The sequence below is a fragment of the Sinocyclocheilus grahami genome, unplaced genomic scaffold, assembly GCF_001515645.1.
Source record: "Sinocyclocheilus grahami isolate Dianchi unplaced genomic scaffold, SAMN03320097.WGS_v1.1 scaffold173.1, whole genome shotgun sequence".
In the NCBI taxonomy this organism is placed as follows: domain Eukaryota; kingdom Metazoa; phylum Chordata; class Actinopteri; order Cypriniformes; family Cyprinidae; genus Sinocyclocheilus; species Sinocyclocheilus grahami.
This window is the reverse complement of record NW_015505352.1, coordinates 1,021,872-1,046,930: the sequence shown is the minus strand read 5'-3', so window position 1 is coordinate 1,046,930 and position 25,059 is coordinate 1,021,872. Positions and strand designations below refer to the sequence as shown.

General features: G+C 39.6%; 1 protein-coding gene across 1 annotated transcript in view; it reads right to left on the bottom strand.

The window, feature by feature from the left end:
- The window catches only part of LOC107593578 (CLIP-associating protein 2-like), a 62,224-nt gene that overhangs the window by 12,820 nt on the left and 24,345 nt on the right, over positions 1-25,059 (bottom strand). The window contains exons 9-29 of the mRNA XM_016283355.1: positions 23,129-23,205; positions 22,878-22,970; positions 16,587-16,732; positions 14,510-14,645; positions 14,351-14,421; positions 13,033-13,092; positions 12,857-12,934; positions 12,617-12,784; positions 12,465-12,517; positions 10,771-10,797; positions 10,205-10,231; positions 8,943-9,110; positions 8,718-8,759; positions 7,906-8,013; positions 6,748-6,810; positions 6,146-6,252; positions 4,591-4,614; positions 4,194-4,441; positions 4,015-4,078; positions 3,222-3,278; positions 2,579-2,581 (exon numbers count right to left, since the gene is read on the bottom strand). Of these exons, the coding sequence (XP_016138841.1) occupies positions 2,579-2,581; positions 3,222-3,278; positions 4,015-4,078; positions 4,194-4,441; positions 4,591-4,614; positions 6,146-6,252; positions 6,748-6,810; positions 7,906-8,013; positions 8,718-8,759; positions 8,943-9,110; positions 10,205-10,231; positions 10,771-10,797; positions 12,465-12,517; positions 12,617-12,784; positions 12,857-12,934; positions 13,033-13,092; positions 14,351-14,421; positions 14,510-14,645; positions 16,587-16,732; positions 22,878-22,970; positions 23,129-23,205 (1,820 nt within the window). The remainder of the gene's footprint in view (positions 1-2,578; positions 2,582-3,221; positions 3,279-4,014; positions 4,079-4,193; positions 4,442-4,590; positions 4,615-6,145; positions 6,253-6,747; positions 6,811-7,905; positions 8,014-8,717; positions 8,760-8,942; positions 9,111-10,204; positions 10,232-10,770; positions 10,798-12,464; positions 12,518-12,616; positions 12,785-12,856; positions 12,935-13,032; positions 13,093-14,350; positions 14,422-14,509; positions 14,646-16,586; positions 16,733-22,877; positions 22,971-23,128; positions 23,206-25,059) is intronic.

Here is a 25,059-nt window from a genome sequence, read left to right as displayed (position 1 = left end):
GAGCGATCGTTTCGTGTCTTTACACTTCAAGGTATCGTCACAAGCCACAGGGTTTAATTTGGTTTTGTTTGTGTATGTTTTTTTTACTCTCAAAGCCGTGAATCCTATTCACTTCCATTATATGACTGACAGACTGCAACGGTTTGAGTTAAAAATCTTCGTTTGTGTTCTACTGAAGAAACAAAGTCACCTACATCTTGGATGCCCTGGGGGTAAGCAGATAAACAATACATTTTCATTTTTGGGTGAACTATCCCTTTAAAGGGGTCATAGGATGCAATTAAAATTTTTCCTTTCTCTTTGAAGTGATACAAGCTCTTGGTGCATAAAGAAGATCTGTAAAGTTGCAAAGACTAAAGTCTCAAATCCAAAGAGATATTTTTTTAATAAAAGTTAAGAGTCAACCACGCCTACCTAAAACGGCTCGTTCTAACACGCCCCCAACTTGTCTACGTCACGATGTGGGCGGGGGCTGATCCGTGCTGGTCGCTGAGGAAATACATCAACTTCGCGGCTGTGGATCGCCGGATCGGCTTTCACCGTGGACGAAGCGGAGTCCAGTTCGGGGTCGTCACATGTGGTTACTGTAAGCCCACCAGACGCGCCGTCAAATCCGCCGGCCGTGTCGTTTTCTAGCCTGCCGGCCTCCGCTCATTCTAGCCCGCCATGTGTGACGCTGTGTTTCTCGTTGTGAAAGCAAAACTACTTTGTTTGGCCTTCCAAAAGAGGACACGACTAGAAATCAGTGGTTAAGTTGTATTTACAACACTGTTCCAGAACAGCTCAACCCAAATATTCAGATGTGTGCAGCACATTTTATGGAGGACTGTTTCCTGATCCTGGTAGAGTAGACTACAATGCCGGCTGTTCAGACTCACAGAGTGTAAGTAAGTTTTTTATATTTAAAGAATTTGCCACTGACGATTCAAACGTGAGTTTTGAGCAGTGTAGAGTAGCGCTTGTTGTTTGTCATTTCTTCGATCACAAATGCAGACATGGTTTTGTGTTTATGCGGCGCGATGCAACGCGTAAAAAGACAGTATATGTCATTAGAATCCGTAATAGATGCAACAAATGCCTCGTTTATAATGGGTTTTAATGTTTTTGTCTTTAATATAAATTCTGATTTGACTCCAACTGGTTCCAACTGAATAGCATTAGTTAGTAAAGAAACCCCACTTTTCATAAAAAGTCAATCGGAACAGCATAAATTATAAACTGTCATCATGATGGTCTCTATATAATTAATAGTGATGTAGGGAAGTAATATAAAATTAGAGAGATATGGGGAAATTGAAGGTAAGCAGAAATCGATTGGTTCACAATATTTGATAATCAAAGTTTTTCCAAATGGCACACTATGATTCAGTCAGCAGTTTATTTAGTTTGATAAAGGCACTACTTAGTTATTTACCTACTTGGGAATTTCAGAAGATTTTCCCCATTAAAAACAAAAAAACAGCATGCTAATTGTTACATTACAACCAATATTGTGAAAGATCAAACATCCGAACTACTGATGTTTACAATACAGACATTTTTTTAGATATTCTTGATTAGTTAACAGCAAAGCCACAGATTAATAGCAGGATCAAAAACATCTTTGTCATCTGTTAGGTGTCACATTTTCATCATCCATCATTCATTCATCATGTTACTGATTAGTACATTAGTAAAGTAGATTGCACTGTTAATGCTCAGTCCCAAACACAGCCAAAAACGCTGCCCATGCTTTCCAGCTATTTATTAGAGAAGCATCTCACAGTTTATGGATACTTGCATTGCATAAAAACAAACAAGCAGTCAAAAAAAAAAAAAAACACAAAAAAAAAATATATATATTTGCACAAAAGTTAACCACACTTACTCTCTACAGTTCCACCACAGGGTAAGGCATGAAAAGAAACAAACACACTGGTGAATGTCCGTAAAAAATATATAAAAGATAAATGCTAACCATTTGCAGAACCATTTTGGGAACAACATAAAAATGAATAAATACATTAAAATTAAGTTTAACATTTAAACATGGTATGATACTGTATTAAAAGGTTAATTCATCCGCACACTATGATTCAGTCAGCAGTTTATTTAGTTTGATAAAGGCACTACTTAGTTATTTACCTACTTGGGAATTTCAGAAGATTTTCCCCATTAAAAACAAAAAAACAACATGCTAATTGTTACATTACAACCAATATTGTGAAAGATCAAACATCCGAACTACTGATGTTTACAATACAGACATTTTTTTTAGATATTCTTGATTAGTTAACAGCAAAGCCACAGATTAATAGCAGGATCAAAAACATCTTTGTCATCTGTTAGGTGTCACATTTTCATCATCCATCATTCATTCATCATGTTACTGATTAGTACATTAGTAAAGTAGATTGCACTGTTAATGCTCAGTCCCAAACACAGCCAAAAACGCTGCCCATGCTTTCCAGCTATTTATTAGAGAAGCATCTCACAGTTTATGGATACTTGCATTGCATAAAAACAAACAAGCAGTCAAAAAAAAAAAAAAACACAAAAAAAAAATATATATATTTGCACAAAAGTTAACCACACTTACTCTCTACAGTTCCACCACAGGGTAAGGCATGAAAAGAAACAAACACACTGGTGAATGTCCGTAAAAAATATATAAAAGATAAATGCTAACCATTTGCAGAACCATTTTGGGAACAACATAAAAATGAATAAATACATTAAAATTAAGTTTAACATTTAAACATGGTATGATACTGTATTAAAAGGTTAATTCATCCCAAAATGAACATTCTGTCATCATTTACTCACCCTCATGTCATTCCAATCCCTTAAGAAAGTCCCTTAAGAATACATGTATAGTGATCATGTCTCTTCAGAAGACTTGGATTAAACCACTCAAGTCCGTATTCTCTATGCATTTGGAATGACATGAGGGTAAGTAAATGAAGACATAATTTCCATTTTGGGGTGAACTAATCTTTTAAGGAAAGGATTCAAACACTAGAAATGAAAAATAAGGCACCCTTTTGAAACAAGACCACTGTAGACCAATAAAAAAAGAGGGGAAATGGTATGAAATCCATAAGCATATTTTGCTATTTAAATATCCACACTTTTAGTTATCCACATAAAAGGATCCAGGGTTTTCCATACCCCTGAAGAAAAGCTTGGGTGGCTGTAGAATGTGATTGTGTTGGACAGGAGTGTCAGAGTGACTTCTGTACCTTAAAAGAGGCAGAACTGATACCGGATTCTGCCATGACGAAGCCTCTGGGATCACGCTGCAAATCAGAAAGAGGGGCGGGCCATGAGCCATGAGCCCAGTAATCAGATAAATGGGGCGGAGCTACGGCCTACCCGACAAGATACAGAATGCCAGAAGGAGGTTCAAGGAGAAAGAGAGACACTTCAAACGCGGGTTAGTCTGTGTGCGTGTAGGACTGGGCTGTCAATTCAACCAATAGTTTATGAGTACAATTTTTAAGAATCATTTAAATTTATATAGAAAAGACACTTGAAACATCAGCGCTTACACTGAAATCCTGCAAGGCTATATTGAACTTTCACATTCTCATTCTCTCATGTTCTTCATAATGGTCAGAGATTTGCATGAAACTTAGATTTTAAGATGTTCTTTTTTTTTCTCGGGAATTGTGACAGTCCCAGTATGTGTATGCGTGAACGCAAGCAAGAAAGGAAGGAAAGCTACAGAGGAAGTTTGGACATCGGGCGTAACAGTGGTTGAAAAAAGACGAGCGAGCTGTCTGAAATCAGAAATCCACTCAAACCAAACCATGCGATTAGCCACGGTCTTCAACCCCAGAATTAGTGTGCACTGCACATGCCTGAGAGTGTGGATCTGTGTGTTTGTGGCGAGAATACGGGCTGTGGGTGAGGCAGAATCCGATACAGTCAAGCGGTTTTGTGTGATGCAGTTCATGCTGGTGTATGTCTTGCAGAAGTGTGTGCGTGTAGTGTAAGTGTGTTCTGGAGCTTGAAAGCGGCAAACGAAGGTACCTTGCTGTGTGGGTCTGCAAACATCCTCGTGAAAATTTCGCACAACCTCTTCAGCTCAACACGGCTGAAACAGATAGAAAGAATAAATTAAACCCTTTCACTGAACATGAATCATTCAATTTAGTAAAGTTGGATTATGAAAAACAAATCACACCTTATTTTGTGTTTGAATGGGTTACCTGAGAGTTCGTTGGTTTTTTAACAGTGCTTGCAATCCCATCAGCCCCTCTTTTCTCTCAGACCAATTGGCAGAGGCACAGCGATTGAGCACTTCGGCCACGTCCTCAGTCTGCCGCATATACGTTGGAATGCTGCCATTCCGGGAGCTGTACGAACGCTCTGAACACGCGCTGGAGGCATCGCTATTTGCATCATCATCCGAGTACATCCCATAGGTGTCATACCTCCGTCGAGCTGGTTTCTTCTGCTTAGAAAAACATAAAATTACATCCAAATTACCATTTTATGTATAAAGTCAACACTGAGACAACTTCAAAAAAAAAAGAAAGACTGTGAAAATGTAAATTTAACGTCATCTTAATGAAGAGAGAAAGACAGAAAGCCAGCCAGACTAACCTTGCCCCGCATGTCTCCTAATAGCTGGCAGCATTGATAAAGCCAAAGGTTAAAGCATGAGTTGAAGACAGACATTTAGCACATAATACACTGGCTAGGTTAATTTTGTGAGTAACGTTTTTTCTATAAGTTTGCATACCCCTTGCAAAGTCTGCAAGATGTTTATAGCTTAAAAAAAAACTGGTATGCATATGACACTTATGTCATCCCTACATAATATTAAATCCCAATCCTATATAAATATATAGTGATGTCAAAAGTGGAATATCCATACCAGTTGTTTTTTTAATACACAAAACTATGGGATCAGTAGGATTTTTTAATCTTTTATACTTCTTTAATAGTATTCTTATTCTCACCAAGGCTGAATTTATCTGATCACAAATACAGTAAAAACACTGTTATTGTGAAAAATTATTAGTTTAAAATAATAATTTTCTCTTTCAAAGGGGTCCTATTATGCTTTTTCACTTTTTCAACTTTAGTTAGTCTGTAATGTTGCTGTTTGAGCATAAAAAAGATCTGCAAAGTTACAAAGCTCAAAGTCCACTTCAAAAGGAGATATTTTATTTAACAGAAACCACATATCAAAAACTACAACGAACGACTCGTTTGGACTAAAACGCATATTTTCCAGGATTTGTGATACCACAAATATCGACAAATGGGAGGAGACCTGGTTGAGCTGCACTAGAGAAGGCAACGAGTGTTATCACTATGTCGGGGACACGCTAGCTTTCCCAAGGCAGATGAACTTAGAGTGGTTATAATCATCCAGGTTTAAAACATGCTCAAATTGATTTGATTTTTACACAATATTTACACTGAAGCTCGCAGCAGGCGGCTATGGTAAGGGGCACGACATTTCCCGACCAGGTGCCGAGTGCTGCCAATCACAACACACACTGGCCCAGCTAACCAATCACAGCACATTTTGTATTTCAGAAGGCAGGCTTTCATTTGATACAGGAACTATTCAAGTCGTTCACGCCAGACTGGGGAGAGAGGTGTTGTAATAATGTAAAATATGTAATGCAAACTCAAGACTTTGTAAAAGAGTATAATAGGACCCCTTTAATCTATTTTAAAATGTAATTTATTTGATATAAATTTTAATGTAAACTTCAGTAACACAATCCTTCAGAATTCATTCTAATATATGTTGATTTTCTGCTTAAACATTTATTATTATCAGTTTAAAACTGTTGTGGTGCTTAATATTTTTGTGGAAACTATGAGACATTTTTTATATTATTTTTTATTTTTTGAAGTAGAAATGTTGTGCAACAATGTAAAAGTTTTTACAGTCACGTCTGATCAATTTACTTCATCCCTGCTGATTAAAAGTAATAATTTCTTTCAAAACTAAAAAAAACTTACTGACCTTAAACATCTGTAAGGTGTATATAAACAAATAAATAAAACAAATGATTCTCTTTTTAAAACTTCCAAAAGTCAGATTCTGGGTATGTAATTGTTTGATAAAAGGGTATGTAAACTTGTGTATGAGAAGGGTGTAAGCAGAGTTCCCATATGTGTCTGTATTTATTTTTACCAGAGCATCAGCCAAGGCTTCCTCCACGTCCGATCCTGTGTTCAGCACTCTCATGGCACTAACTGAGGATGAGAGACGACTGGACTGAGACATACCCAACCCAGAACCTACAACACACATCACACATTTTACACATACATGCACAAATACATTTCCAAACAAAAAACTTCATGCAGTGATCAATACTGAGAAATCAATTAAAACATAATTCACCAATAATATGGATATTGACACTAGAAAACCAGAAACAAATGATTACCACTGAAAAACACTAATGAAATTGAACCACAAATGCCAATACAACAACAACAAAAAATCCAAAAACAAGTACACACATAAAAAAAAAACTTGGGTTAAATTCAGGGAAAAAATGATAGGTGACTGTGAAAGATGTTCCACATGAATATACTTGAATACGGTTGTTATAAATGTAATTGGAGGAACAGCTGTAATGAACACTAAACTTAAAGCATGCAGGTCTGATGGAGGCTAAACTGAAAGCAGCAGGAGGAGGAGATGAAAAACTACAATTCAAAAACTGACAATGACTTAAAAACAAAAAAAATGTAAAGAGTCCTGTGCCGGCTGGGGTGACAGTTCACCTGCTGCCCCGAAGGCATCTGGGGCATGAAGAGCACCAGTTGAGCGAGAATAATGCCGGGATGCTGCAACACACACACAAGAATGCAAACAAGCACACACACGCGTAAATAACCAGGCAAGTGTTAGAGCTCACCAGAGAAACTCCCAATTAGCAGTAATGTGAGAATGTGCCATCACCAACCACACACATGCCCCGCTGTGACACACACATTTCACAACGCTCAAGGGTATTAGTCCAGTTCTGCTTGTGTTCTGCACAACACCAGGAATATTTTCACACTTGGGCACCCCTCAAAAGTTATTCTGAATTACCTAACCTCAAAAATATTGCTGGCAGCAGAGTCTCTATCTTAAATTTTATTATCCTCATTCCACTTTGAAGTTTGTGCCTCTCAAAACAAACTTGAAAATGTTGATTATTTCCCAAAAAGAAAAGAAAAAAAAGATGTGTTGCACTATTTGGCACACTGAGGGCTCCATGTTTAATTTAATAAAATACTTGTGAGAAGGCTTTTGCACATTATTTACTTATATACAGTCATCAAGGAACGGCATTCACAAACTATTTTTCTTCCTTCCAGAAATGACATTTCTGTGCAAAACAGGATATTCAACAAGACAATAAAAAAAAAAGTAGGGTAGATACTGATGAGGAATGGGTATTAAGAAAACTGATGACTATTAGGTTTATTCCTAATATTTCCTGTCTGTGGTTTTACATAATTTGTCTCTGGTGTGCTGTATTTAAGGACCTCAGATGAAGCTTGTGTCAGCATTCATCAGCAATGTTTACTATGTAAGATGAGGCAAAAAAAAAAAAAAAAAATTTCCCAGGAGAAAACTGCTTCCTGACCAAGCTGCAACATGTGTGGGATTTTCAATCTCAAAAATATTTGTAATTCAACATGAGAATGTGCTTGCAGTGCTGTGTATCACTGTACAAGCATTCCTGTTTGGTAGCAGCAAAAACGTTGAAGCGAGTCGAGCAAAGAGCAAAATGTGCAAATGTGCAGAAGCTTGACTTCCAGTTTCAAATGAAGTGAAGGAGGACACGTATAATTTTTCAGCATGGCATGATTTTGTCTAATCATTTTAGGCCCCTGCTGAATTGAAGCTGATTGGTCCTGATAGATGAAATGGTTGCCGTGGTTACTCACCGAGCGGCGTGAAGGAGCGCACAGGGCTGGTGTCTCTGCTGCTCTCTCGGCTGGCCTCACGACTGCAGCCCTGACTCACACTAGGTCGTGGTATACGACTACCCCTCGCTGACCCACCCCCAAGAAAACATATCAAGACAAGAGCAGAGAGAAAAAACAGATAAAGAAGAACAGAGACATTGAAAGGTATAACAGACAGGCAAGGTAGGAGCAACAGAGAAAGAAAAGCTGTAACAATTGCATAAGGTTTTTCTAAGCACTGAAACTACAAGAGTTATTAACTTTTTGAGGAAAAAAGGGCCCAATACAGAGCCCTGAGGAACCTCACAGAAAAAGGAAGACAAACAACAAAAACACTGACATTTGTACAAATTTTCCATGCACAAATTCCACATTAAAGGAACTGATAAGAAAAGTGCAGACATTTAGTGACAGGGGAAGAACATTTAGAAAGTTAAGAATTATAGGGTGAATGCTAATAAATGGGAGGTGGAAGGTCAGGATCTTTGCTTTTATATCCTGTGTCTTAACCAATGTTCAATGTTCATCTGCATTCATGAGATGGACTTCATTCATTCACTTTCCAAAGAGCAGCATCAAGCTATGGGGTTTAACATCACAGCAGACAAGGGAAGACCCAGCAGGTTAATGTGACGGCATGTTCTGCTTTCCCAAAGCAGCGTGTTACACGCAACACAGCACAACCTCCAGCATGAAACACCATTAGGATGACAGCCCCAGCTCAGACAGGCAGATGGATTATCATTATGGGATGACTGGCGGAGATCAAGGGGGAAAAAACACCAACATACCTCCTTTTGATCCATTGTAGATGTGACTGATGTTTGAAGGAGCTTTGATTGAAAGAAAACATTTCAGTTTTGGTAAGAACATTATCGCCTCTTTATGTGAAGGCCTACTGAAGTCTCACAGCCAATGTGCAATTGCAACAAAAAAAAGTATTTTATTCATCAGAGAGAAAACATAACCGAGGAGATCATCACGATAGAAGACCACAGATAGAAGCCAGTGCTTACCAACAGATAGGCGCGTGGGGCTGGAGTCTCGACTGCAGCCTTGACTGCGTGGGATCCGGCTGCGACGGTGGGACCCCGGAGCTGCACTCACACGCTGAGCTCCTGTACTGAGTGTGCTCAGAGCTGTGCTGGTCAAAACCCGGCCTGGGGAACCCGAGCGAGAACCCGCTGTAAATATACAGAAAACAAAAACAGAACTTTTGTGAGCCTGAAAAACCACTGGAAATGTACATCTTCCTACCTATAAATTCTTTTATATGCAAACATTAACACAAAGAGCATTAAATATATATATATACAGTGGGTACGGAAAGTATTCAGACCCCTTTAAATTTTTCATTCTTTGTTATATTACACAAAATACAGACTGTCCACTATCGCCAAACTTAAACGTCACCAACAAACTAATCATCATAGCTATGCTGACATTTTTGTTGTTTATCCAGACAGCAATAATTTACATTACAATAACAATCACAGACACAGATGACAGTTTGACATAGAAGTGCTAGTGCTGTGATTCTGATTGTGTCCGAGACAAAAAGGGAAGAATGAGGTTTCCCTAGGGAACAAGTGAAAATGTTTCTATGACTACGAACTCTACACAAACACAAATGAACATGCTCACGCTGCACTTTGACACACACTAGTGACCAAATCATTAAATTTCCCCACTCAGTGACGTGAAGTAGGGGTGGGCGATATGACCAAAATCTTGTGTCACGGTAATAATACATGCCTCACAATAATTATTTTTGCTGAAAATTCAAGCAAATATATTTTATATCGTAACACAATTATTTATGTTTTTGATAATTTAGAGGCTTAAATGCTTTCAATGTGAAAGGAACATCTTACTTTATTTACCTTGATAGACACAAGTACTGAAACAGCTTCACATTACATAACACCAAAGTTTTTAAATTGCGCCACATATATACAGGAATCGTGTAGCAGATTCATAGTAAAGCAGAATATGTATTAAACAATTTATATATACCGTCATACCGCCCAGCGTTAAAGTGAGGTTTAACAAATTATTCACAGGTTTGAAGAGAGAGAAAAAAAAAACACCATCCAGAGTGATCCAAGCAACACACCCTCCATGCAGTGAAGAAAGTGGGGGCTGATGGGAAAACCCATGTTTTTCCCCCCATAAACCAGGACAAGGGAAGATGTAAGACTAGAGATTGGAGGTCCACAGGATGGGAGTGATTGGACTAAGTGAATGAGTCACAGGTGAAATATGTTGAAAATCTTACCACCAACAGGGGTAGCAGACTGTGATCCTGAGCCAATGAGGGGGGAGGATTAGGGAGCGGGGCGGGTCCAAGAGACCCATTGGGTGGGAGGAGGAACAGCATATTAAACGAATACAAATGCATTATGGGGAAAAACATGCAGTCAATGTGTTGTTTCGACACACCGTACAAATGAATAAAACCATCAGCCTGCAAATACGCGCACATAGATTCAAAAAGCCCTGCAACAGCATCGCAACTGACGTGACTTCACAACATCACCATGAAGGCACATAAAAGATGAAAAACATCATGGTTGTGTTTGTCACTGCTTTAGTTCCATCAATACTCTCAATATGTTTAAGCAGCCCAGGCTGCCCAACATTCACCGCTAAACCGATGTGTCTGAGAGTTTGTGTTTCTACACGCCTGCAGGCAGAAATGGACTGATACCGTCACACCCAAGTGAAGACCACACAGCATGCAGGCCACTCAAGACATAAAACGTTTGCTCGCTCACAAACGCTCTCACACACGTTTGCATTAACTAAACAAACACACTCGCCCACAATGTCAGACGAGGGTACCTGGCGTGCAATCAGAATCGTCGGAACCTAGAGGCACAGAAACAGTTGGAGGAGCTGTGGGTTACATCCTTGGAGCAGGATGACTCCTGATAATCTTTTACGTACACACACACACATGAAGTTGACAATGTGTGCTATAGTACGTGGTGTGAAGATGGTTTATAGTCATGTTTCACTGCATGCTTGCCATATGTGTAGAAAAATAGCATTGAGTCTTATTTTTCCTAAATAAATTAATACTTTTATTTATCTAGGATGCATTAAATTGATTAAAAGTGACATAAAAAATATTTAAATTGTTACAAAAGTAACATGCATAATAGGAATGCATAATAGGAATAATAAAATGTATAAAATTTGTGTATGGATCATTCCTGGGAGTTTCCAGTCAGTACAATCCTCTATTGGCAATTATTTTGCACTTACAGACATTTACAGACTATTAAATTTACATGAGAGTGGTGTTATGTTAATATAGTGCTATATATCAGGTACAGTACATGCCAAATTTTCAAGGAAAAAAAAAATCTCTCAAGTAATGCTGTAAAATATACATGAGAGTCCATTGGTACTAAATTACTATAATATTGAAGGTTAAAATTTACTGATTTGTTAAAATTACACTTAATGAAGTTTTTAAAATAATAAAGTTACAATTATGTAATAATATTTCTACTTCAATTAGTTTTTTTTATATAAACAATGGTGGCTGTAATAAAAACGATGGATTTATTCAAACAAATGAAACATTGAAGAACAGTAAAATTCATAATGAATATGTTATTTGGTGCATATATTTAGCAAAATGCCCCTCTCTATGGTTTATTTTTCTATCTGACTAATGAGTTCTCACAACAGAATCACACAACCATACAACCATACACACACACACACACACACAGGTAACCTTTGTGTTAAGAATTAAGAATTCTTCACTTCAGTTCCTATCGCGTGTGGTAGAAAAGAGCGGAGAGCCTGTATATTAGGGCTGGGTTTTGAAATAAATTTCACGATTTGATTCTCATTCAACAAGCTTGCGATTCGATTCGATTACCAAGTCGATTCGATTCAATGTCGATTATTTTGGATATATATCAGGTACAGTACATGCCAAATTTTCAAGGAAAAAAAAATCACTCAAGTAATGCTGTAAAATATACATGAGAGTCCATTCATTTTACTTCTATTAACTGTTATGTGCTTTTACCATTTTTTTTAATATTTCTATTTAGCTTTTTTTATTTCAGTTCTTATATGGTCTTATTGCAATTAACAAAAAATAATTAGATTTCGAAATAAGTTTCAGTTTTAGTTAACAATAACAACCCTGCTGCAGAACATGTGACATACATGGGTAATCACATACTTTACACATACTTACACATCCTGTGCTCTCTCATACAAACTTAAACAGCATTTAGAAAATTCCTTTAGAATTTTTATGTATGGAATATTTGTACCTTAAAATTGAACTTTAAATTAAGTAGTTAGGTTAAAGAGGTGTTTAAAATGGGTGAGGAGTGTAAAATAAATTGTCAGGACCTAAAATATTGACCTTTTTCTCAATTCAGTAATTAAATTTTTTATATAAAAATAGATTTTTAAAGTCACTGAACACAATAGACATCAAATTACCCATTAAAATTTTCACAATACACGCGGACACACACACACACACACACACACACACACACACGTAAGGATCTCACCTCTGCCTGGAGCAGCTGACCACTTTGACAGCGGCCGGCTGTGAAAAAGGAGAAGAAAAAAAAGAGCTCTTTTTCAAATTCACTGTATACTGGTGGTCTCTGGTATAGTCAGATGAGGGCGAGTGAGATATTCTTACTTAAGGCTTTCTTGCGAACTGGAGGACGAGCGATCCGACTGTGGCAGGGACGCCACACTGCCAGAGCTCTTTAGATACGACTGAAGTGTCTTCTGATAGGACGATTCTAATGAGTTATACAGAGACTCCGCCTCCCCGGGGAAATGAGCCCGCAACCCCCAGTATGCCCTGCAAGAGAGCAACATCAGAAAAAAAACACAAAAAACTAAATACATTAAGTAATTTGAGGATGGCACTCACTTCCTGGCCTCCACTCGAGCCTCTGAGTCTGCATCTTTGATTCCCTTCTTAATACTGTCCACCAACACAGCCACATGCCTGAGACACGGAGGAAAGAGAAAGAGCAGTTACATAGAGCAGTTTTGGCCTTTCAACACCAGTAGGCAGCTCTAGTTTAGCCTGCGCTGTGGTGGTACCTCTCCAGAGAGTGAGTCTGCCATTCCTGCAGCAGAAGATCCAAGAAATCATAACAGCGCCTGACAGACAGAGAGAGGAAGAAAGTGAATTCAGTAATGAATGTGCTCATTATGTCTGTAAACTTGCAAAGGGCTCAGAAGGTCTGGGAGATAAATTCAATATTTACAATATATTTATTAAAACTGCAATATTCAGTTGTTGGAAATATAATATTAAACAAAATCATAATGTGCTTTTTATTTAGCCAGTTACATCTCTTAAAGACTGTGCAGGCAGACTAGATTCCTGACTTGCAAATATGAGCATGTTAAGACACTTATTTTTAATAGGTTGTCTGGTTTGATCTTCATTAGCAAAAGAGTTGAGAAGTTGGACTCATTTCCAAAAATCAGTTCTTTCAAACTGCCCATTTCAACTAAGTCGAACACTGGTTTGGAAATTTCTTTGTTTCATCCTCCCTCAAATCATTTACACTGTATGATGAAAAATGTTCATTAAAAACAGGAAAAAAAAAAGTTGCCCTATATTACTATGTACTGTAATATTTGTGCATATAAACACAATTCAAGCAAGTAGTGAGAAACAATCACTGGTGATTCAAGTTTTAATTATTCTTGATTATTCAAGATTGATTATTGATGATAATTCATTCAGGTTTTACTTTTTGTATTAAAGAAAAGATCAAAAGTAGCAGTTAAATCTTACATTGTTAGAAAGATTTCTATTTTTTTTAAAAAGATATTTTGAACTTTCAATTCATCTAAGAATCCTGGAAAATAATGTCAGGGTTTACACACACAAAAGTAAATACATTTAAAAAAAGTAAAAAAGTAAATCGGTTTTGACCCAGCTGTAGTGTGTTGAAGTAGTTTTAATGTCTCACCTCCGGACGGACACAGACTTTGACGTGCAGTTACTAGTGATGAGAGGAATTAGACGTGGGACATGAGTGTGCTGAAAATACAAAAACATATGGTCAAACACACACAGAACACACAGTGCAGTCAGACACAACAAACTAATGCACACCACTGTTTCTCACCCGTATGATGATGCGTATGGCTGCTGTGCCAGATGTGGCCATCACTTTGGCACAGTTAGGGATAAGATTGAAGAGCACTGGAACAATGGCCTCTGCTCCATGATCAAACTTATTCCCTAATAGTTTAAAGATATTTTGAACTTTCAATTCATCTAAGAATCCTGGAAAATAATGTCAGGGTTTACACACACAAAAGTAAATACATTTTAAAAAAGTAAAAAAGTAAATCGGTTTTGACCCAGCTGTAGTGTGTTGAAGTAGTTTTAATGTCTCACCTCCGGACGGACACAGACTTTGACGTGCAGTTACTAGTGATGAGAGGAATTAGACGTGGGACATGAGTGTGCTGAAAATACAAAAACATATGGTCAAACACACACAGAACACACAGTGCAGTCAGACACAACAAACTAATGCACACCACTGTTTCTCACCCGTATGATGATGCGTATGGCTGCTGTGCCAGATGTGGCCATCACTTTGGCACAGTTAGGGATAAGATTGAAGAGCACTGGAACAATGGCCTCTGCTCCATGATCAAACTTATTCCCTAATAGTGTGGAAAGATGCCTGCAAAGACACAAACATAAATTGGTGTTTTTTTACAATGAACAAAAAGCAACACACAAATCAAAATTAATTTGACTGGAAATGGGAATTGCTCGTGTCACCTCCTTGTCTCCAGCACTTAATTAAGTGGCTGATGGAAAAAAGATCTTAATAATCTACATACCATGCACATACAATGTTCTAGTGCAAGAGATTTGAGTTCACATTGTTTAAGAAGTCAATTATGGCTCGTTTCCACTGAGCGGTACGGTTCAGTACAGTATGGTACGAATTATGTCCGTTTCCGTTTCCATTATCAGAAGTTGTGAATTGTACCAAAATAGCGAACTGTACCATACCACTTTTTTGGTACCCTTCCATTGGGGGACCTAGCACAGCAAAGGGTACCAAAAGGGTGGAGCCAAACTCACTGCAGAATGTTAATTGGTTGACTAGAATCGTCACTTTTGCGTGCTACAAGGGGATAAAGCTTCTCCTTTACTCGTTCTACTCTGCTGTCCATGAGTGTTGGGCTTATTTACATCAGTGCGCGCATGAAAGGCGAGAATGTGCTTGTTTAAAACTCAAATCTGCAGTTTATTTAAAAAGATAGCGCCTATTTGAAAATTTGCTATGCCGATTTCGGAGCTCCAGGCGATCACCGGGCGCTCAATGCTCATGTATCCCCCTAGAGCAGCCTTAGCTCGGCTAGTCCTTCCGACATTTGCTGCTGGCTCTGATGTCTCTGTAGTGATTAAACATGAGATACAATTCATTTTGGGTAAATTTAACAGGCATTCGCGGTCTCATGAATCTATTATTTGTTCCTGGTCATATCGTTTTGGCTGAGCACAAAGTTATGTTTAACTTGTATATTTATTTTGAACTTTACCGTAGTACAGCACTGACTTTGTAGCATACGTTTGACTGAATTGTTTAATATTTTCACACAGACAATAGCCATTACTCAATATGCGTTCTTGTGGACTTGTGAAACATCATTGCCCAAAAACCCGCATTATTTTCAAAATATTACTGTTATTGTGTCATGAAAGGCGAGAATGTGCTTGTTTAAAACTCAAATCTGCAGTTTATTTAAAAAGATAGCGCCTATTTGAAAATTTGCTATGCCGATTTCGGAGCTCCAGGCGATCACCGGGCGCTCAATGCTCATGTATCCCCCTAGAGCAGCCTTAGCTCGGCTAGTCCTTCCGACATTTGCTGCTGGCTCTGATGTCTCTGTAGTGATTAAACATGAGATACAATTCATTTTGGGTAAATTTAACAGGCATTCGCGGTCTCATGAATCTATTATTTGTTCCTGGTCATATCGTTTTGGCTGAGCACAAAGTTATGTTTAACTTGTATATTTATTTTGAACTTTACCGTAGTACAGCACTGACTTTGTAGCATACGTTTGACTGAATTGTTTGCTTTTGTCTTTATTTCCTCTTATACTTTGTACTTATACTTTCATAATGGCTGTTATTGTTCATTAAAACTGCGTTTTAGAGTTGTGCTTTACATCATATTGAGAAACGGCTATTGTCGCGCTTTATCGTCGATCGCTACTTTTCGGCATACACCACGACTATCAAGTAAGGGTACTGTTGGCGGTGGAAACACAAGCTGGATCAGGGTGTTCGGTCCCGAATCGTACCGTACTGTACTGTACTGACCCGTACCGCTCAAGTCTCTTATACTTTGTACTTATACTTTCATAATGGCTGTTATTGTTCATTAAAACTGCGTTTTAGAGTTGTGATTTACATCATATTGAGAAACGGCTATTGTCACGCTTTATCGTCGATCGCTACTTTTCGGCATACACCACGACTATCAAGTAAGGGTACTGTTGGCGGTGGAAACACAAGCTGGATCAGGGTGTTCGGTCCCGAATCGTACCGTACTGTACTGTACTGACCCGTACCGCTCAGTGGAAAGGAGCCATTAGACACTCACGCCACCGTGATGCAAGCCTCTCGCACCACCTGAGAACGCAGGTCTTTTGCCGACAGCTTAAATGCGCCATCCAACAGACGCAGGTGCTGGTAGAAACAATCATAGTCTGCTGCCCCGGCAACCAGCAGAGATCGGAATTTCTTTAGCTGTGGAGGGAAAGGGAGGGGGAATGATACCACATCAAAGAGGGTTTGTCACAACTGAATAGAAATGCATAAGCAAAACTAGATAAAAGCCAGGAAACTTACAATTCCTTGTACAATTCTCCTTACAATTCCATAAAATGTTGAATAGAGGTTTAAAACATGAAGTGTAAACGAACCATATGTATGGTCACAAAGAAAACTTTAGGTCTGGTGCATCCTAATGACATCACCTCTTGAACATTGTCATTGTCATGGGAAACACTAATAACAGCACATTTCACCAAATATTTGTTCAGTAAACAAATTCAGCCGCTTGTAAGTGGAATATGGAGACAATGTCGATGTGCTTAAGTCTACATGAAACTAAAATGTATTTTGTGAATGGATATTATAGATCTTATTATGGACAATGTATCCATGCATTAATTTCTTTTTTTTAATTTTAGCCTTGTAATGTTTAATCAAATAACGATTATTTTGGTAATCGAGTAATCAGTCGCTTATTCTAACAATTAATCGAGTAATCGGATTATTATAATATATTTTTAGCAGTAATAAAAACAGACTTAAGCGAACAACAGCCTTTACACGGATTTAAAATACATATATAATAGCAAATAGGCAATAATAATTAGTTCAAATAGAGTATCAAAAGCAAGCAATCATATGATTTTACTGAACAAAACTGTTAAAATTCATAATGTATTATGAACAGAGCTAACGTACATTACGCATTATAATAAATGCTAATAATTAAAGCGTATATATCAAACCAGCATCGCATATATTTAATTAAATCGTAGCGTGTGTACATTCATAACAGCATTATGCTTTATTATGATTTTTAAATGGGTTTAATACATCACGCAGCCTTGGAAAACGGTCTAAAGGTGCGTCATATCACGCCATATCATAATTACCGTGATCATGAGATGCAGCATTCACGTACTTGTAGAAATCTTAATTACAACTTGTGAACTAGTAAAATGAAGTAGAACGTCACGTATTGTCATCTCGAAATTAAATAATTACTCCGATTTAATCGAGGAATCGTGACAGCCCTAATCATAAACCTCCAGTGATGCATACAGAACTTCTCCAATCATTTAGTCCACTTAAACCCATACACTTGGATGTGCGTCACAATACGGAAGAAAAGATCTGACGCTACTTCTGGTTCATCGCAACTTTAAAGAGAGCAGAAAATTTTGAGTGAAGAATTGCTTATTCTTTCCTCATTAAAAACTTTTTTAAATTAAGAAATCAATAAAACAGACAGAGTTAAATCAGTAACCTAATGAAAACCATCTTTTTTTTACATAAAGCAGGTCCTCTCACATGGGCCACCATGTTGAGACCACATGACCAGTTAAACTGACTTCCTTTATTTTGGTAACTGTCATAACAGTCACTTTAGTTTAACTGACGGTTAGTTCAATGCACTAGGGAGTTTGATTGACAGGTGATCTGACTAATCATAAAGCTGAATCTGCCATTTTTGTCTGACAATCAAACCAGACATGAGAGTAGATTAACATTGATGGACTTGAACTTGCAAAATGGTGTGTATTGACGTCTTTCCACGGTTGAAACAAGATACCTTCATATGTTCATTCATGTTTATTTCATGCTATAACTAGAAAAGAGGAAGAGATTATTGGTTAATGAGCTGCTTGAAATCAGACACTACAGCGATCTGTTATGACACATTAAAGAGCCACAAAACATTAGGTTACTTGAGTAACCCCGGTTCTCTGAGAACAGAGTGAGGTATCTCACTATGGGAACGCCCCCAGGCGTGATAGAATACAGAAGCACAAATTACACATGTCTGTCTAAAGGACGGACCAATCACAGCTCAGGACAAGGAGCCCACCCCCTACCTATATATACAGCTGTGATCCCCGAAACGGCATTCTAAGCATGCTCTTCCCCCGTGTTATGCGAGTAGGGAAGCTTGGTGAGATACCTCGCTCTATTCTCAGAGAACCGGGGTTTACGCAAGTAACCTAATGTTCTCTTTCAAACAATCGCTCGGTATCTCACTATGGGAATGATATAGCCAAATCCCATAACGCATGCTTTCCGAAGCCGTCAAACAGACTCGAAAAGGAAGAAAGATAACCTTTCAATTCTCTAAAGAGCCAACTTTAAGAACTGCATGAGCCAATGAAGGTGCGGTGAAATCCGCAAAAATTGGTGCGGTGAAATCCCGCGGGTGGAGTACCCATTCTCCATATAACGGGTTGGCCCTTGACAGGAGATCTGCTCCAACATTCAGGACTCCCAGGACGTGCGTTGCGTGCAGCAAGCTGAAATGCACGGTGCTCCAGACACCGATTGTGCAGTTGTAGCGAACACGTTCCCCCTTGGCGATTGATATATGCCACCACCATCGTGCAGTTGGTCCTGACTAGAACATGAAAACCTTCAAAGAATGGGTGAAAATGCTTCAGGGCTAGAAAGATTGACATTAACTCCAGCATGTTTATGTGAAGTCTGCGAAGCGGAGGCATCCAACGACAGGTTACCGATCTGCCCTGAAAAACAGTTCCCCATCCCGCCATGGATGCGTCCGTTGTCACTACTTTCCTGTCCAGAACACACAGGGGTTTTTCCACTGATGAAGAGCCATCACACACACCGTGGTAATTCTCAACTCTGCGTGAGAGGTGCCGACGAGGACACAGATGCCTCGCTGCTACCCAACGCTGAAAGTCCCTCACTTTTAGCAAGCCCAGCGGGACCACAGACATGGGCATGATGGCTTCGGTGCTAAGTAGGAGACAGGTCCTGAACGAGACCCGCTTCCCCACATGAAGCTGGGCTAGGCACTGATAAAACACCATTATCCTTCTCTCCGAGAGCATGTAGAGTCTATTCGCAAGCCTAGATACTCTATCTCCTGGGACGGAATCAGCTGGCTTTTGGCATAGTTGATTCTGAACCCCAGATTCGTGAGATGAGACGTGAGCATCTCAGTGTCCCGCTCCAGTGAATGAGCACATATCAGATAGTCGTTCAAATAAGCAGATATTCTGAGACCCTTGTGTCTCAGCGGAGATAACGCTGCCTCTATGTACCAGGTGAACACGCGCGGAGCAAGGCTGAGCCTGAACGGGAGAGTAACAAATTTGTACACTTTGTTCTGAAAGGAAAACCTGAGATATTTCCTGTGTGCAGGATACATGCTTATATGAAAGCAAGCATCAGCCGCAGCAAACCAATCGCCCCGGTGGATTGAACGAGTGAAAGCCCCGACTGTGTGCATCCTGAATTTGTACTTCCTTAAGTGCTTGTTAAGAGCACGCAGGTTCAGTATTGGGCGCAAACTCCCATCTTTCTTTGGAATTAAAAAAATAACGGGAGTAATAGCCCCTCTGTCTTTCCCCCACTGGAGCTCGTCTTATAGTGCTTTTCTCCAAGAGGGAGAATATTTCTGCTTCCAAAACCAGAGCTGAATCCCCATCTGCTACAGAAGCAATAACCCCGTTGAAAGGATGAAAAATGGTTTTACAGCGAACTGAAGCCTGTAACCTTTGGTTACAGTTGCGAGGACCCACAGATGTGCAGAACACTCTCTCCACGTCTCCTGATGAAGAGCCAGGGGGTTCTGTTGAACCGATTCCATAGATGGAGTGCTGGCACCATTTAGTGGACAGAGACAAAAAAGGCCAGGATCTGTGTGGCTCAGAGACTGAATTCTCGCTCGGCTCTTTGATATTATTGTGTTATTGTCTCCCTGCGCCCTCGGCACTGAGCCTGGATGCGACAGAGGATTTTTTTATTTGCTTTGAACCCAGGGGCTGAAGTGCTTTGTAACAATACACTTGAGAACTTGTGCTTGAACTCAGCATACCACATTCTTTTGGTGGCTGTGTTCTACGCACTGGAACTTGTCTGCCTTGCACTCTGGGGTTTTGCAGTTCTGGACGTATTCAAAAATCTCCTGTTCTGCGTCGGAGGAACAGGCCGAGGGGGAAAAGGATGCTCTTTTACATGGGAGACAGATGTCAAACGCCTTTCCTTCCTTCTTCTGGAGGTCGCACTTCTGTCTTATCGCCACAACAGCCGGGCCAAACAGCCTGCTCGAATCTAAGGGAGCGTAGAGAAAATCCAATTTCAAGATCACTCAGGGGAGAGGGTTGGGCCCCATTTGCCGAAGGAGGGACAGCAGAGAGAACCGGATCGTCTTCGGAAAATGCCGCCACTCAAAGTCTTCTCTATAGAATCCTGGCCGGCATTACACGACAGTGTGAGCAACTTTCCGCATCCGCCAGCACAGCCTGGGCATGCTTGACACCCATGCATGCGATACACATCAGATGCGAATCCCTGCCCGAGATCATGAATCCACATGCTGCCAGATATGAGCGCAAAGGGGCATCCTTGCCTTTCTCCACCACGACCTAGGACACCAACATGGGGAGTTAAATATCCCCTAAACTTAGCTCGCCTTTACGCATTAGTTAGGATAGGAAACACTGCTAATAACAGCAAAGCAAAGAATCTCAGTAACGAGCAGAAAATCTGCAACAGATTTTCTCTTTTTTGTTTTTCTCTTTGACTACACTGCGTTCGGCAATATCAACCTTGACGGTACGTCTACGAACTGAAAGCAGCGCAGCCTAGGTTCTGAAGGAAAGTCTTCACGGGGAAGAGAACAAGAATGCCGTTTCGGGGATCACAGCTGTATATACAGTGGGTACGGAAAGTATTCAGACCCCCTTAAATTTTTCACTCTTTGTTATATTGCAGCCATTTGCTAAAATCATTTAAGTTAATTTTTTTTCCTCATTAATGTACACACAGCATTGTTGACATTTTTGCAGATTTATTAAAAAAGAAAAACTGAAATATCACATGGTCCTAAGTATTCAGACCCTTTGCTGTGACACTCATATATTTATCTATATATATATTTACCTGTCTATATAAGACCTTACAGCTCATAGTGCATGTCAGAGCAAATGAGAATCGTGAGGTCAAAGGAACTGCCTGAAGAGCTCAGAGCCAGAATTGTGCCAGGGCACAGATCTGGCCAAGGTTACAAAAACATTTCTGCTGCACTTAAGGTTCCTAAGAGCACAGTGGCCTCCATTCCTTAAATGGAAGACGTTTGGGATGACCAGAACCCTTCCTAGAGCTGGCCGTCCGGCCAAACTTAGCTATCGGGGGAGAAGAGCCTTGGTGAGAGAGGTATGTCTCTAAAAATGGCTGTCCACCAACGTTTACCATCCAACCTGGCAGAACTGGAGAGGATCTGCAAGGAGGAATGGCAGAGGATCCCTAAATCCAGGTGTGAAAAACTTGTTGTATCTTTCCCAAAAAGACTCATGGCTTTATTAGATCAAAAGGGTGCTTCTACTATATACTGAGCAAAGGGTCTGAATACTTAGGACCATGTGATATTTCAGTTTTTCTTTTTTAATAAATCTGCAAAAATGTCAACAATTCTGTGTTTTTCTGTCAATATGGTGTGCTGTGTGTACATTAATGAGGAAAAAAATTAACTTAAATGATTTTAGCAAATGGCTGCAATATAACAAAGAGTGAAAAATTTAAGGGGGTCTGAATACTTTCCGTACCCACTGTATAGGGAGAAGTGGTGGGCTCCTTGTCATGAGCTGTGATAGGTCTGTCTTTTGGACAGACGTGGTGCAACTGGTGCTTCCATAGTCTATCATGCCTGGGGGCGTTCCCATAGTGAAATACCGAGCGATTGTTTGAAAGAGAACGGTATTTATTGTTTGAATTAAAACAAAAAATATTGACAATTTGAAAGCGGAGACTTTGTTTCATACCAAAAATAACCTGTTGTGTCTTGACTGTCGGCGTGTTCTCAGTTTTCTCTTTTGGTCACAATGTATTTTTTTACTGCATGAGAAAATGAGAGCAGCATGGTTTGTCGGACATAACAGCAACGAAGGGAGATGGGTCTTTGCGAAAGGTCAATTGATCAATTAATAATGGATGACTACAAAAAGCACTTTTTGTTTTAAAATGTGGCATTAGTAACTGCAAATGTGTTCAAATCTTTACACACAAATCTGTGTAAGTCCAAGGCGACCCCCATATCAACCAGCTTAACTGGACAAAATTACCTGCATGAGTGTTTAAATCGTGTACTCTATGTTGTACTCACCGCGTTTGTTCTATGGTCCCAGTCATGTTTATCGTCAGACAGAACTTCACGAATCTTGTTCAGATTATCCTCCAGGTCTCGAGTGGAGTAGATCTATGTAATGAGAGAGACGCACAGATAGACACCAGTTTTAGATCAAACAATTCCAAGCCTTTGATGAAACGTGAATGTTATGAAAGCCATGGGTGGATTGTAACTAGGTTCTGAGGGAATTGAGTAACACCTCCCTCATTTACATGCAAGTGTCTCACCTGAACCGTGGGGACGTCTGTGAATGCTTTGATAAAATCCTCCTCATCAATAGCTCCTGCCCCCTCCTTAGAGACACCTGCAAAACACATGAGTGACTTCCATTAAAACACAAAAACTTGAGACAGCTATGAGGTTTATTGAAGGGCACATGAATCGATCACTGTTTGAGACATTTTTAATCTCAGTCACACTTGGAGACAACTAACTGACAGTTGCAGCCATTACCATCGAAACTGAGCACAATGAGGTGTTCCTATGGCAACTGTTGTATTGCTAATCAAACAGGAGAGTGTTCTCTGTGGGGGGAGGGAGTTTCATACATACAGTGCATTCAGTAAGTATTCAGACCCCCTTCACTTTTTTTCAATTTGGTTATGTTGCAGCCTGATACTACAATTGTTTAAATTCATTTTTTTCTCATTAATCTACACTCCGTATTTCATAATGACAAAGTGAAAACAGAATTTTTGAAATGTCTGTAAATTTATTAAAAAGAAAAAAACTGAAATATCACATTTAGTAAATAGTTGAACCACCTTTGGCAGCAATTGGAGCCTTGAGTCTTTTTGGGTATGACGCAACAAGCTTTGCACACCTGGATTGGGGGATTTTCTGCCATTCTTCTTTGCAAATCTTCTCAAGCTCGGTCAGGTTGGATGGGGACTGTTGGTGGACAGCCATTTTCAGGTCTCTCCAGAGATGTTCGATAGGGTTCAAATCAGGGCTCTGGCTGGGACACTCTAGGACTTTCACAGAGTTGTTCCTAAGCCACTCCCGTGTTGCCTTGACTGTGTGCTTAGGGTCATTGTCATGTTGGAAGGTGAAACTTGGCCCAGTCTGAGGTCCTGAGCACTGTGGAACAGGTTTTCACTGAGGATATCTCTGTACTTTTCTCCATTCAGCTTTCCCTCAACCCTGACCAGTCTCCCAGTCCCTGCTGCTGAAAAACACCCCCACAGCATGAGTAAACACTTTACTTTTGGGATGGCAATCTGCAGGTGATGAGCAGAGCTGGTTTCCTTCAAAAGCATGATGCTTAGAATTGCGGTTCATCAGACCTGATTTTCTTGTTTCTCACAGTCTGAGGGTCCTTTAGGTGCTGTTTTGCAAATTCCAAGTGTGTTTTCATGTGTCTTCACTGAGGAGAGAATTGAGTTTTGCCACACCACCATAAAGCCCAGATCGGTGGAGTGTTGCAGTATATGATGATAGAGCTCAACTAGAGCGACCATCAGGTTCTTGGTCACCGGTCTAGACAAGGCCCTTCTCCACCAATTGCTCAGTTTGGCTGGTGACCAGCTCTTGGAAGAGTCCTGGCTGTGCCAAACTTCTTCCATTTGAGAATTATGAAAGCCACTGTGCTCTGGGGAACCTTCAGTGCAGCAGAAATTTTATTGTAGCCTTCCCCAGATCTGTGCCTCGATTCAATCCTGTCTCTGAGCTCTGCAGGCAGTACCTTTGACCTCATGGATTGGTTTTCGCTCTGATATGCATTGTCAGCTGTGAGGCCTTTTATAGAGAGGTGTGTTCCTTTTCAAATCATGTCCAATCAATTTAATTTACCCCAAGCAGACTCCAATCAAGGTGCAGAAACATCTCAGCAATGATCAAGAGAAATGGTAGGCACCTGAGCTAAATTTCAAGTGTTATTGCAAAGAGTCTGAATACTTATGTAAATGTGATATTTCAGTTTTTTCTTTTTAATAAATTGAGACATTTCTAAAATTCTGTTTTCACTTTGTCATTATGAGGTACGGAATGTAGATTAATGAGAAGAAAAAAAATTTTTAACAAAAATTTTAACAAAAAACAATTGTAGTATCAGGCTGCAACATCACAAAACTGAAAAAAGTGAAGGGGGTATGAATACTTTCTGAATGCGCTGTATATACGGTGGGTACGGAAAGTATTCAGACCCCCTTAAATTTTT